The following is a 14,179-nucleotide window of genomic DNA, read 5'->3' on the forward strand; positions in this document are numbered from 1 at the left end:
AATGACACAGCCTGTAGAAACGATGTAACATGAAATAGAGCCAATAAACCTTTCAATAAATGAAAACTTACGGATGACTTAGATGGAAAAAAAAATTCGATGAACTGCACGAGGAGACCCGAAATTAAATGTCAAGTAACGGCTTCATAACGTTGAAGAAATTTTTGTTACGCAACTATAGCTGCTCTTTGAGAATGAGGCTACCATTTCGAGAAATATGTTTAAAAATCTTTAATTCTTCAAGAATATCTAATCTACGCCCTTTCTTCTCGGTGTGCAAGATGTTGATATCGGAAATAGCTTTAGGCGCGTCACCTGTGATCAGAAGATGGTCGGTAAAAGACGAATTTTTGGGGCTAGTGCCATTTTTTCTTACAGGGTGTTCTTTATTTCTGGTTGTAAGGGCACGTCCTGTTTGTCCTATGTAGTAAGAAGAGCAGGTATCGCACAAAATCTTAAAGACGGCAGAAGTTTTTAAAAGGGAACGAATAGATTTTAAATTATGAGTAAAGTTTTTTTTCAAGTTATTATTGGTAGAAAAGGCAACGTTGCACTTGTACTTATTACGTAGAAGTTGAATCTGATAGGAGATGGGCCGCAAAAAAAGGAATAGAAAAATATTTTTTTGGGTTGGATTGATTCATAGAGGTGCCGAGGGTAGTAACTCTTTTAACAGTTTTCTTTCTGAGGATGTCATCTACTATGTCAGGTTTATACTCGTTATAAAATTCTATCGTTTTCAGTAAATTGATTTCGTCGTTCAAATTTTCTTTCGGCAGTAGAATAGAAATACCTCGGTGAATAGCAGAGTGAAAGAAGGCGTTTTTATGAGACTGTGGATGCATAGAAGACGCAGGAAGGATCTGATCAGTATATGTTTCTTTACGAAAAATATTGAATGAGATTTTATTTTCTTCTATTGTAAGCGTCAAGTCGAGAAAGTTTAATTGGCGGGCATCATTTTCAATTTCGATAGTGAAAGATATTTTCTCATGAAGCTCATTGAAGAGATTATAAATACGATCAATGCCATCAGCATGTCCCTTGTAGATGACTAAAATATCATCACCATATCTGAGATAGGAGAATGTCTAGAGTTGTAGCTGAAAACAGTTAAACAAGTTTGCTTCTAGAGAGTTGATGAAAATATCGGCAAGAATACTAGCTAAGGGATTTCCCATAGCAAGACCGTCGGAAAGCTGGTCCAATTGTTCATTAAATTCAGAATAGTTGAACTTGACTACGACTGTGATGAGATTCATGAAGTCAGCGATTTGTTCGTCTGACAAATCTTTTTTGAAATGACGCAAATTTTTTCTACGATTGTAAGCGTTTCTTCTACAGGGATATTAGTATAAAGATGTTTGACTTCTAATGAAAACAACTCGGTGTCTGAACTGTATTCTAAATCTTTTATTTTATGGACTATTGGGAATGGAATAATTGTTCTCGGAAATGAATGATTTTTTCAGAGTTTCATGTACAAATTTTGCCAAATCATGGTACGCACTATTCATAGTATTGGATATTGGGCGTATCGGTTGTTTAGGTTTATGGATTTTAAATTGAGACCGATTTTTTTGGGGCTGAGAGTTCATGTTTATTAGAAATTTTGCGCTATTGATAGCTGACTTGACTTCTTTTGTAATTCAGGAGTGGGATGCTCATGCAGTTCCGAAATATTATTTTCGCTAAAAAATCTAAGGTTTTGGAAATTTATTCAGAATTGTAAGCAATAACGAAAGAGCAACCTTTGTCAGACTTCGTGATTAGAGCATCTGCTTCTCTATGTTTATTATTAATTACGCGTCACATTATGAAGAGAGGCTGCATTTTTGCTAAGAATGTTAGCTACATCACATGCAATTCTAGTTTGACATGCATTATCTATTTTTTTGCAATCAAGACCAATTTTTAGATCGACAAGCATTCTTTGAGTCACCTTTTTGTCAGACAAGTTGGGCATGACATTGTATTTCAACCCTTTTTCCAGCAAGACAGTTCCATTCTGTGTCAAAGTAATGTTAATACACACAGAATGAAACTATAGTTTAATCGAACAGTAATGGATCTCTTTGCATATTAATGCACAATACTTTACGCTTGTTTACGTTCAGGGCGAACTGACAATCTCTGCATCAATCGACAACCCTTTGCAGGTCTCCCTGCTTATGGACAACAGCACCGTCCAGTAACAGCGTCACAGAGGCTACAACGTTATCCACTAGACCATTGATATACACAGTCTGACGAAAAAAGAGAAGCCCCCAGAAGGGGAGGAGCATGGGAAATTAAAGTTATAGGTTGACAGGCTATGCAACGTTATTGCAGTGATCACGAAATCGAGTATTACAAAGAACTTGGCAGTATAAGCCCACTTCTCAGTATGGCACTGCACCCTTTCTGGTCCGTATGCATCCTCTGATTAGGGTGGCAGGGATGTGACAAAGCCAGTGTGTCCTCTCCTTAGGCGAGCTGTTCCACAACCGTTATAACTGGTCGTTCATGTCCTGGACCCTGGCACTGCTACACCAACATCATGCAGAAAGTCAATTGACACGTGCCATGTGAGGACGGTCATCGTCCTGTGAAAAAATTTCACCACGATGCTGTTGCATGTGAGGTAACATATGAGGCCGGAACGCGTCCATCACTTAACCGTTGTGCCATCAAGAGTTCCCTCAATCATTACCAGCCGTTGACCTGAAGTCATACCTCTACATCTACATCTACATGGATACTCTGCAGATCACATTTAAGTGCCTGGCACAGGGTTCATCGAACCACTTTCACAATGATTATCTATTATTCCAAGCACGTGCAGAGGGCGGAAAAAGCGAACACCTATATCTTTCCGTGCGAGCTCTGATTTCCCTTATTTTATTATGATGATCGTTTGTAGGTCGGCGTCAACAAAATATTTTCGCATTCGGAGGAGAAAATTGGTGATTGAAATTTCGTGAGAAGATTCTGCCACAACGAAAGACGCCTTTGTTTTAATGACGTCCACCCGAAATCCTGAGTAATTTCAATGACACTCTCTCTCCTATTTTGCGATAATACAAAACGTGCTGCCCTTCTTTGAACTTTCTCGATGTGCTCCGTCAATCCTATCTGGTAAGGATCCCATACCGAGCAGCAGTATTCTAAAAGAGGACGGAGAAGAGTAGTGTAGGCAGTCTCTTCAGTAGATCTCTTGCATCGTCTAAGTGTTCTGCCAACAAAACGCAGTCTTTGGTTAGCCTTCCCCACAACATTTTCCATGTGTTCCTCCAATTTAAGTTGTTCGTAATCGCAATTCCTAGGTATTTAGTTGAATTTCTGGCCTCTAGATTTGATTGATTTATCGTTTAGCCGAAGTTTAACGAATTTCTTTCGGCGCTCATGTGGATGACATCACACTTTTCATTATTTAGGGTCAGTTGCCAATTTTTGCACCTTACAGATATCTTTTCTAAATCGTTTCGCAATTTATTTTGATCTTCTGATTACTTTACTAGTCGATAAACGACAGCGTCATCTGCGAACAACCTAAGACGGCTGCCCAGATTGTCTCCTAGATCGTTTATATAGTTTAGAAGCAGCAAAGAGTCTATGACACTATCTTGGGGAACGCCAGAAATCACATCTGTTTTAATCGATGACTTTCCGTCAACTACTACAAACTGTGACTTCTCTGACAGTAAATCACAAATCCAATCAAGTAACTGAGACGATATTCCATAAGCACGCAATTTAACTACAAGCCGATTGTGTGGTACAGTGTCAAAAGCCTTCTGGAAATCTAGAAATACGGAATAAATTTGAAATCTCCTTGTCAATAGCACTCAACACTTCATGTGAGAGAAGAGCTAGTTGTGACTCACAACGATGTTTTCTAAATCCATGTTGACTGTGTGTCAATAGACCGTTCTTTCCGAGGTAATTCATAATGTTCGAACACGATACATATTCCAAAATCCTGCTGCATATCGACGTTAATGATATGGGCATGTAATTAAGTGGATTACTCCTACCACCTTTCTTGAATGTTGGTGTGACGTACGCAACTTTCCGGTCTTTCGGTACGGATCGTTCGTCGAGTGAACGATTGTGTACGATTGTTAAGTATGGAGCTGCTGTATCAGTATACTCTGAAAGGAACCTAACTTGTATATTGTTTGGACCGAAAGACTTGCTTTTGTTAAGTGATTTAAGTTGCTCCACTACTCCGAGGACATCTAGTTCTACTTTAGTAATTTTGGCAGCTGTTCTTGATTCGAATTCTGGAATATTTACTTCGTCTTCTTTGGTGAAGGAATATCGGAAGGCTGTGTTTAGTGACTCCGCTTTTGCAGCACTATCGTGTGTAGTATATCAGTTGCTATCGCGCCGAGAAGGCATTGATTTTGTCTTGCCGCTAGCATACCCACATACGACCAGAATATCGCTGGATTTTCTGCCAGGTCTCGAGACAAAGTTTCGTTGTGGAAACTTTTATAAGCACCTCGCATTAAAGTCCGCGCTGAATTTCGAGCTTCTGTAAAAGATCACCAATCTTGGAGATATTGCGTCCGTTTAAATTTAGCAAGTTTTTTCGGTTGTTTCTCCAACAGTGTTCTGTACCAAGAAGGATCTACACTTATGTTGTTAATTTGGAAGAAGTGCAGATTGTCCCTCAGGCGGGCGTCAAGTGAATTTTTATCTGCTTTTTTGTATATGTATGCTTTTTGTTTATTTTTTGGACGATGTTGGGGTTACAATATTCAATCTCCCTACGACAACCCAGTGTTCACTAATCCCTGTATCCGTTTTGATGCTTGTTATTAGCTCAGGAATATTTCCTGCTAAGAGCTCAAGTGCGTTTTCACAACCGTTTACTACTCGCGTGGGCTCACAAACTAACTGCTCGAAATAATTTTCAGATAATGTGTTCAGCACGATTCCGGGTGTAGTTTTATGCGTACCTCCGGATTTAAACATATGTTTTCACCAACATATCGAGGGTGCATTAAGGTTATCACTAACTATAATAGCAAGAGTAGAGTACGTGTTTGAAATTAAACTCAAGTTTTCTTGGAACCTTCCGGCAGTTGTATCACCTGAATTGGGAGATCGGTAAAAGGCTCCAATTATTATTTTGTTCCCATGAAGGACCTGTGGCCATACTAACTCACAGGGAGTATTCACTTCAATTTCGCGACAAGGTAACTGTTTCTAACAGCAACAAACACTCCAGCACCAACTAAGTTTAGCCTATCCTTTCGGAACACTGTCAGATTTTTCTCAAAAATTTCGGTTCAGCTTATCTCAGCGCCTGTAACAAATTGAGCATCAGTGCTTTCTACTAGAACTTGGAGCTCTCGTATTTTCCCAGCAGAGCTATGACAATTTACAACTATTATACCGATGATACTTGTAACTACGTTCTTCCTGTGTTCAGCATGCAACCTTTGAGAATGAAACCCTTTTTGTGTTTTCCCGAGACCCTCTAACCCAAAACCCAGCCCAGTCCACGCCACACCGCCCCTGCTAACCGTGTAGTTGCCTCCTGTGTGTAGTGGATTCCTTATCTATTAGCATAACCAGAAACCCAACCACTCTATGGCGTAAGTCGAGGAATCTGTAGCCTACACTGCCGCAGAACCGTCTGAGCCTCTGATTCAGACCCTCCTTTGCCGTTTCTGTTAGCCATTCGAAACCAGAGAGAATGTCTTCCGATCCAAAGCGACACACATAATTGATAACGACGTGAGCCACCACCTGCAACTGATGACATCCACACAGTAACAACAGCAGTAAAACCACTGTGTCCCTCCAAAACGTTGGAAAAAAGAGACCTGTCCACAGGTCACCGCAATACAAGCCGCCAACAATCATTCGGGGATGTTCGGAATCGCGATTTATTACTAAACACAATGCGAGTCCATTCATCGGCAATCCACGTTACCCTGTCACGTCACTGTTCCAAGCGCAGCTATTTGTGTTGTGGTGCGGGATGCAGTTTCAGATCAAACCTCTCAGCGTGCAAGTTCCAGGGAGTTACAAAGAATGGGATTATTGATAGTCGGGAGCTCCAATGTTAGGCGCATTATGGGGCCCCTTAAGGACATGGCTGCCAAGGAGAGGAAGAAAGCCAGTGTGCATACCGGTTGGAGTCATTCCTGACGTGGAACAGGCCCTTGCGGATGCCATGAAGAGAACAGGATGTAGCCAACTAGAGGTAGTGGCCCATGTCGGTACCAGTGATGTGTGTGCTTTGGATCGGAAGAGATTCTCTCTATCTGAACGGGTTAAGGCTGTAAGTCTTGCTTGCGAGATGAAAATAGAGCTCACAATTCGCATCATGGTCGACACGACCAAACTGCGGACCTCTGGTACAGAGTCGAGTGCAAGGTCTTAGTCATAGACTCAGACAGTTATGCAACCGTGCTGGCTGCATATTCCTCGACTTCCTCTAAAGAGATCAAGAGTCCGTTACACGCAGGAGGCGGCCACACGTGTAGCGGGCCCTGTGTGGCATGACCTGGGCAGTTTTTTAGGTTAGAGAGACATGGGGAATTGTATAAGAGGCTTCATTCTCAAAGGGTGCAGCTCGAGCACAGTGAGATCGCAGATATAGGAACTATCGGTATAACAGTCGTAAATTGTCGGAGCTGTGTTAGGGAAGTACCAGAGCTTCAAGCTCTAATAGAAAGCACTGGTAATGAAATCTTTATAGGGGCTGAGAACTGGCTAGAGCCAGAGATAAGCTCAGCTGAAGTTTTCTCGAAGGACCTAAGCGCATTCAGAAAGAATAGACTAAATACAGTTGGTGGTTCCGTGTTTTTTGCTGTTAGAAGTAGTTTATTCTGTAACAAAATTGAAGCAGGTACTTTCTGTAAGTTAGTATGGGTAGAGGTCATTCTTGGCAATCGGAGTTAAATAATAATTGGATCTTTTTACTGATCTCCCAACTCAGAAAATGCAACTGCTGAAGGTTCAAAGAAACCCTTAATTTCAAACAAATACCCGATTCATACAATTATAGTTGGTGGTGACTTTAAAATGGTTCAAATGACTCTGAGCACTATGGAACTTAACATCTGAGGTCATCAGTTCCCTAGACTTAGAATGACTTAAACCTAACTAACCCAAGGACATCACAAACAATCATGCCCGAGGCAAGATTCGAACCTGCGACCGTAGCAGCAGCGCGGTTCCGGACTGAAGCGCCTAGAACCGTTCGGCCACATCGGCCGGCGGTGGTGACCTCAATTTGCCCTTAACCTATGTTGGCGAAAATACTTGTTTAAATTCGGAGGTGCTCATAGAATATCTGAAATTGTGCTAAGAGCATTCTCTGAAAATTATTTGGAGCAGTTAGTTCATGAGCCCACTCGAACGGTAAACGGTTGTGAATACACACTTGACCTCTTAGCAACAAATAGTTCTGAGCTAATAACGAGCACGAAACCGGACAGATGGGCTTTGTGAACACAGGGCAGCCGTAGCGAGACTGAATACCGTTACTCCTAATTCTCGGAAGAAGAGATCATGACGTGCTTGCGTTGACACGCGAGAGAACTGCCAGTTGTAATTTTGATTATAGCAGTGTCCAGATGCGTTAAGTCTAAGCTCAATTTTGGTTATTTCCATGACGCAAGTGACGGACGTGCGATACGAAGGTCACGACCATTATGTGCTTCGTGGCACAGGTAAATGGCAAGCGTATAAGGCGGGAAGTGTTTGCGTTGGTGAATTCGTGGAACCTTGACCGCAGGTGGAGTAGAGTGCCTGGAATGGGGAGACGCTGTACGAGGAGCGGGTGTATCCGAGCGGTGCCTACAGTCAGTGCGCGCCTCCAGCGCCTGTGCGGCACGGACAGGTCTGAACGGCTATTCAGAAGGTACGTATATATTTCCATAACGACAGCACGGAAGAACTGTTACGATTATCGTTATACTTTTCGACGAAGTATATTAAACCATCCTTTGTATTGCTCACATGATACGTCGAGAAAGCTCAACCTTTTCGCTTATATTTAAAATACACTCCTGGAAATTGAAATAAGAACACCGTGAATTCATTGTCCCAGGAAGGGGAAACTTTATTGACACATTCCTGGGGTCAGATACATCACATGATCACACTGACAGAACCACAGGCACATAGACACAGGCAACAGAGCATGCACAATGTCGGCACTAGTGCAGTGTATATCCACCTTTCGCAGCAATGCAGGCTGCTATTCTCCCATGGAGACGATCGTAGAGATGCTGGATGTAGTCCTGTGGAACGGCTTGCCATGCCATTTCCACCTGGCGCCTCAGTTGGACCAGCGTTCGTGCTGGACGTGCAGACCGCGTGAGACGACGCTTCATCCAGTCCCAAACATGCTCAATGGGGGACAGATCCGGAGATCTTGCTGGCCAGAGTAGTTGACTTACACCTTCTAGAGTACGTTGGGTGGCACGGGATACATGCGGACGTGCATTGTCCTGTTGGAACAGCAAGTTCCCTTGCCGGTCTAGGAATGGTAGAACGATGGGTTCGATGACGGTTTGGATGTACCGTGCACTATTCAGTGTCCCCTCGACGATCACCAGTGGTGTACGGCCAGTGTAGGAGATCGCTCCCCACACCATGATGCCGGGTGTTGGCCCTGTGTGCCTCGGTCGTATGCAGTCCTGATTGTGGCGCTGACCTGCACGGCGCCAAACACGCATACGACCATCATTGGCACCAAGGCAGAAGCGACTCTCATCGCTGAAGACGACACGTCTCCATTCGTCCCTCCATTCACGCCTGTCGCGACACCACTGGAGGCGGGCTGCACGATGTTGGGGCGTGAGCGGAAGACGGCCTAACGGTGTGCGGGACCGTAGCCCAGCTTCATGGAGACGGTTGCGAATGGTCCTCGCCGATACCCCAGGAGCAACAGTGTCCCTAATTTGCTGGGAAGTGGCGGTGCGGTCCCCTACGGCACTGCGTAGGATCCTACGGTCTTGGCGTGCATCCGTGCGTCGCTGCGGTCCGGTCCCATGTCGACGGGCACGTGCACCTTCCGCCGACCACTGGCGACAACATCGATGTACTGTGGAGACCTCACGCCCCACGTGTTGAGCAATTCGGCGGTACGTCCACCCGGCCTCCCGCATGCCCACTATACGCCCTCGCTCAAAGTCCGTCAACTGCACATACGGTTCACGTCCACGCTGTCGCGGCATGCTACCAGTGTTGAAGACTGCGATGGAGCTCCGTATGCCACGGCAAACTGGCTGACACTGACGGCGGCGGTGCACAAATGCTGCGCAGCTAGCGCCATTCGACGGCCAACACCGCGGTTCCTGGTGTGTCCGCTGTGCCGTGCGTGTGATCATTGCTTGTACAGCCCTCTCGCAGTGTCCGGAGCAAGTATGGTGGGTCTGACACACCGGTGTCAATGTGTTCTTTTTTCCATTCCCAGGAGTGTAGTTGCCGAAATATTTCAGTGACCTCGAAGTGCTGACTACTTTATTCTAACTACAGCAAATTAGCAATTCCATCAGGTTATTCCATGATTCATTTTAGGGAAACCGTTGTTGTCATTTCTCCCACTTCTTCACATAAAGGATTATGCCTGTCGCCTGTTCACATCCCAGTTTAACTATCTCTTCGTTGCTGTTCCAGGATGTTTTCCTTGCGTTTTGCAGTTAAATAGTTGTTTTGGTGTTCTCCTTGATGCATCCTATCGATATGTTCTAGCCAATTTACTCGTTTTTGTTTTGTTTATTCGTGAATTAAATAAATTCTCAGTTCAACTCTGATGTCTTCATTTCTTATCCCATCACTCAGACTGCAACCTTTCGTACGTCTCAAGTACATTTCAGTAGTGTGTATATACATTTAATATTTCTTTGTTATTGTCCACAGCTCTGAGCCAGATGTGAAGACCGATGTAGCCATTTCCTTATAATTTTGTTCTGTCCTCCCCTTGTTCGTTAGAGGTGTTTATGTTGTACCACACATGACCTAATACTTATTTAATTTAATGTCATTTTCAAGTTGGTAGCTTTTGCCTCAACCTTAGAAGCTGAAATTGGAAACTTATTCCAAAACATGATCATTTAGCACTACTGTAGAACATACAGCATTTTTCCTATAAAATCCATAAGTATTTCGCTTTCTGTGCAAAATATTAAAACTGTAGCCCTTACATATCTGGTCTAGGGAATGTATTACTCTTTTAAAATCGTCCTCACTCTTTTATAAAATTTTTTGATTGTTGAAAATTGCGGTTTTCCGTTGACTAGCACTATCGTCAATATGGATATTATAAAGTGTGGTCGATAAGCTATTGTTACTGTTTCAGTCATCCCTCTGCCCTTGTATATTATGAATTTTGTTTCTTGACATAAGCTTTTAATAACTTGCGCTGAGTGCTGGCATACCCTCGTCTTTCTAAAATACTCCATAAAACATATCGGATGACGCTGTTGAAACCATTTCCATAGTCTATACAATCCATAAGTGTTTCCAAATGAAACTCTCTCTTATTTATGATTTGTCTGATAATAGCTAGTAGTGTAACAGGCAGGTATTTTTTGATACTTATTGCGACGCGTTTCGAGAATTTATTCACATTGTCAAATGCAACTATTTATGTACGAAAGCATTATTTGTGATGTTTGCACGTATGACGTTCTGCCTCTTTGGACTGCAGTCTTTGCCAGGTTATACTGCAATCGGAAAATCAGGCATTATAAATATTGAGATATTTTTTACGTGCTAACGTTAGAAATAATATTCTTGCAAGTCCACTTACAGGTTCTGTGCTGCTTCATTACGCAGAAATTCACGCTCAAACCATCACTTATCATAGCCTACTTGTTGTTGAAATCAGAAATATGCTACAAAGATATTACGTCAATATGGCTTCGCAGAGAGTTTGGATACAGGCAGATACATTAAATTTTCTGTGGATGAAAATATTTACGTAAAGTTGTCATTTATTAATTTTGACTAACTGTTGCCAACTATCACTGACTTTTAAATTATACGTTTTGCTTTGTATTGTATTTCGTTGCAAATACTGAGTATATGAAGAAGTGAACAAATTTACACACAGGAGAAACATTTGAAAAAAATAATTTATTCACTATTTAGTTTGTCAATGACAATTTCTCAAATTCTGTATGTTTGGATTTTGTGGGTTTCTGAGTAATAGAGGAGGCACAGTACCTGTAAGTAGACAGACAAAAATGTTAGCATTAGCATGCGAAAATTCTCAACATGTATTAGGTCCTATTTTACGATTGCAGTATAACCTCAAAACGACGGCTATTATGTAAGAGAAACAGAATAACACACGTGCAAATTTCACACAATGTTCTTATGTAGATATCTACATTTGACAATGAGAATAAATTCTCAGAACGCGCCACACTATAATCATGAAAACTTTTGCTGTGTTTTTCTATTTAAATCATGAAAGACACAGTCGTTGAGGTGTATGTAGGCCAGCCCTGCACTAAAGATGCATTATTTAACTACAGTGGACATTCATATGGCTGTCGTAATGTATGTAATTGCAGAGTTTATTATACGATTTGGTAATAAGCTTAGGCTCGAAACTATGTGTCAAGTAACAAAGGAAACTAATATTGCAACTTTGACGGTTTTCTGCGATCTATTGCGTAATTTGGTGAGTACAATAACGTATTCGTATCCATCAGAGGGGATTATATCTCATACTGATGTCGATGATGGGCATCCTTTGAAATGGAAAAAGCTTCAATCATTTAATATGTGACGAATATGTCTACAACGTTTCCTAACCGTCGATTTCGTGCTTTATGGTACAAAACTCTCCGTCAGTGCAGGTCGACAACTAGGAGCTGTGTTGAAAGTATCCGCTCAGTGCAGGGAGAAAGTAAGTGCGACAGTGCTCACAGGCTCACAGTCAACAATTCCAAGAAAACGATGAGACACCATATACCAAGTCTTTCTAAACGTTGTTGAAGAACATCAGTTGCATCAAAATTTCCGCAACACATCTACTTTCCGCTGATATTACACACACAAATGTCAGTCATCCGACAACTGGGCAGATATTCATCACTACAGCATTCTCAAGTCTATCCGTTACCCTCAACCCCTACAGAATACTACCGCCGAGGCTGCCACACATAACTAGTTTCGTTTTTGGGAAAGTAGTGTATTAGGCTCTGCCCCACCAGTAGAAACTGACAACGAAAATACTGTCAATAACGTTACTGCAACAATACGTGTTCCGATGAAGGCAGTTACTAATATTCTGTAATGTGGCGTTAATAATGGCGTTGTTAATAAGACTTCGCTTCAACAGAACTAACCTTAAAGTAAATTTTATTTTATTTTCGTTCACTATGCAAAGTCGTAATGATGACCCCAAATCTATTTCATAGTACATCAAAGATTTTTATACGTGTTTCAGCAAAGCTGAAATTCCTTTTTCTGTCTTCACAAGGTTTACAAAACGGTAATAAACATGCCGTATTTAGAGAGTGATCGTAACATAGGATGTTCCCAGTACTTTTTCTCCCTCACCTCACAATTCCAGAGATAGTTAGTTAGTTAGTTACGTGTTCCATTGATCAATCACGCGTTAAACGTTATGATGTGGAACATGTCGAGTGCATAAGAAATGCACACATGAAGGTTTTTTTTTAAAGCTTAAAATTTTTATTATAGAAAGAACTGTCAAGGAGATATTTACTTTTAAAACTGTTGCTGCTGTCTGTCAGAAACTTTATTTCATCTGTTAAGTTTCACAGACCGCTTTCTGTACCAAACATACGTTAAGTAGAATATAGTATAGTCTTTCTTTCTTATGGTATTATAATCATGATTGTCACAATTGTTTTTAAACTGGTCCATTTTGCTGAGAACAAATTTCACTACTGAATAAATGTACTGTGAGGCTGTCGTAAGAATTCCTAACCTTTTAAAGAGATGCCTACAAGATGTGCGGCTATTAGCCCCACACATTACTCTAACAACTTCCTTTTGAGCATTGAATACTTTTTGCCTAAGTGTTGATCTACCCCAAAATACGAGTATTATTCTGTATGACATCAGAGACTGAAAGTATGCAAAATAGTTTAGCTTGTTACTTCCTATATCCTCAAAATAAGCAATTATTCTCATTGCAGAAGTTGCTGAACCTAGTCGCTTTAGGAGATCCAAAATACGAATCTTCCAATTAAGATTCTCATCTATGTGTACACCCAAAAACTTAGTATGGTCTAGCCTGGCTAATGACTTCTCTTGATGTGTTATATTAATTGAAGGAACTGTACTCTTTGCAGTAGAAAATTGAATGTACTGTGTTTTTTCAAAGTTCAGAGCAAGCCCATTCGCAGAAAAGAGTGTCAGTTTAGCTTCTTGCTTCAGATGAGAAGGGAGGTCATTCACATATATCAAGAACAGAAGGGAACCCATGCTCGAACCCTGTGGAACACCTAATGTAATTTTACCCCAGTTAGATAAAGTCTGAAACTTCCTTAAATCTCTTAAACCATATAAAGAAACTTTTAACTTCCTGTTCTGTAGGAATGACTTCAGCCACTCATATGGAGTTCCATTTATGCCATAGAATTGTAATTTCTGTAACATAATGCCATGGTTCACACAATCAAAAGCTTTGGATAAGTCACAGAAAATTCCTATTGGTGACATTTTACTATTTAAAGACTCTATTGTGTGGACAGTGAAATTGTATATCGCTGTCACAGTGGAACAGCATTTTTGAAATACAAACTGTGATTTACAAAGTACCCCATTACTGCTGAGATGGCTAACCACTCGTGAGTACATTACTTTCTCGGCAAATTTTGAAAATGCTGTGAGCAAGAATACTGCTGATGATTATTGACATCTGTGGTGTCCCCTTTTTTTGTAGGAAGGCTTGACAATGGCATATTTTAACCTGCCTGGTAAAATATCTTGAGTTAGTGGTGCATTGCAGATGTGACTCAGAACATCAGCTATAACTGCTCCACATTGTTTTCATATCATGTTAGAGATGTCATCTACTCCAACACAAAATTTATTTTTTCAAAGATTTAATGATTTTCCGTATTTGACAAGAGGTTGTTAGATGAAAATTAATCTGACTAGGATTTCTCAAAACCGACACTTCCATGCACTGCTTAGTTTTTCTTTTGAACTATTCTTACCAATTTTAACCTACACTTAA

At 41.3% G+C, this 14,179-nt stretch overlaps 2 protein-coding genes across 2 annotated transcripts in view; one reads left to right on the forward strand and one right to left on the reverse strand.

Annotated features, from left to right (window-relative positions):
• The window catches only part of LOC126153392 (trypsin-1-like), a 173,398-nt gene extending 162,565 nt beyond the window's left edge, over positions 1–10,833 (reverse strand). Inside the window, exon 1 of the mRNA XM_049916068.1 lies at positions 10,766–10,833. Coding sequence (XP_049772025.1) covers positions 10,766–10,820 — 55 coding nt within the window. The 5' untranslated portion in view covers positions 10,821–10,833. The remainder of the gene's footprint in view (positions 1–10,765) is intronic.
• Positions 1–14,179, forward strand: part of LOC126153408 (macrophage mannose receptor 1-like) — a 91,571-nt gene that overhangs the window by 10,105 nt on the left and 67,287 nt on the right. The gene's annotated exons all lie outside the window — the stretch shown is intronic.

This window comes from Schistocerca cancellata, chromosome 2 (genome assembly GCF_023864275.1).
Source record: "Schistocerca cancellata isolate TAMUIC-IGC-003103 chromosome 2, iqSchCanc2.1, whole genome shotgun sequence".
Lineage (NCBI taxonomy): Eukaryota > Metazoa > Arthropoda > Insecta > Orthoptera > Acrididae > Schistocerca > Schistocerca cancellata.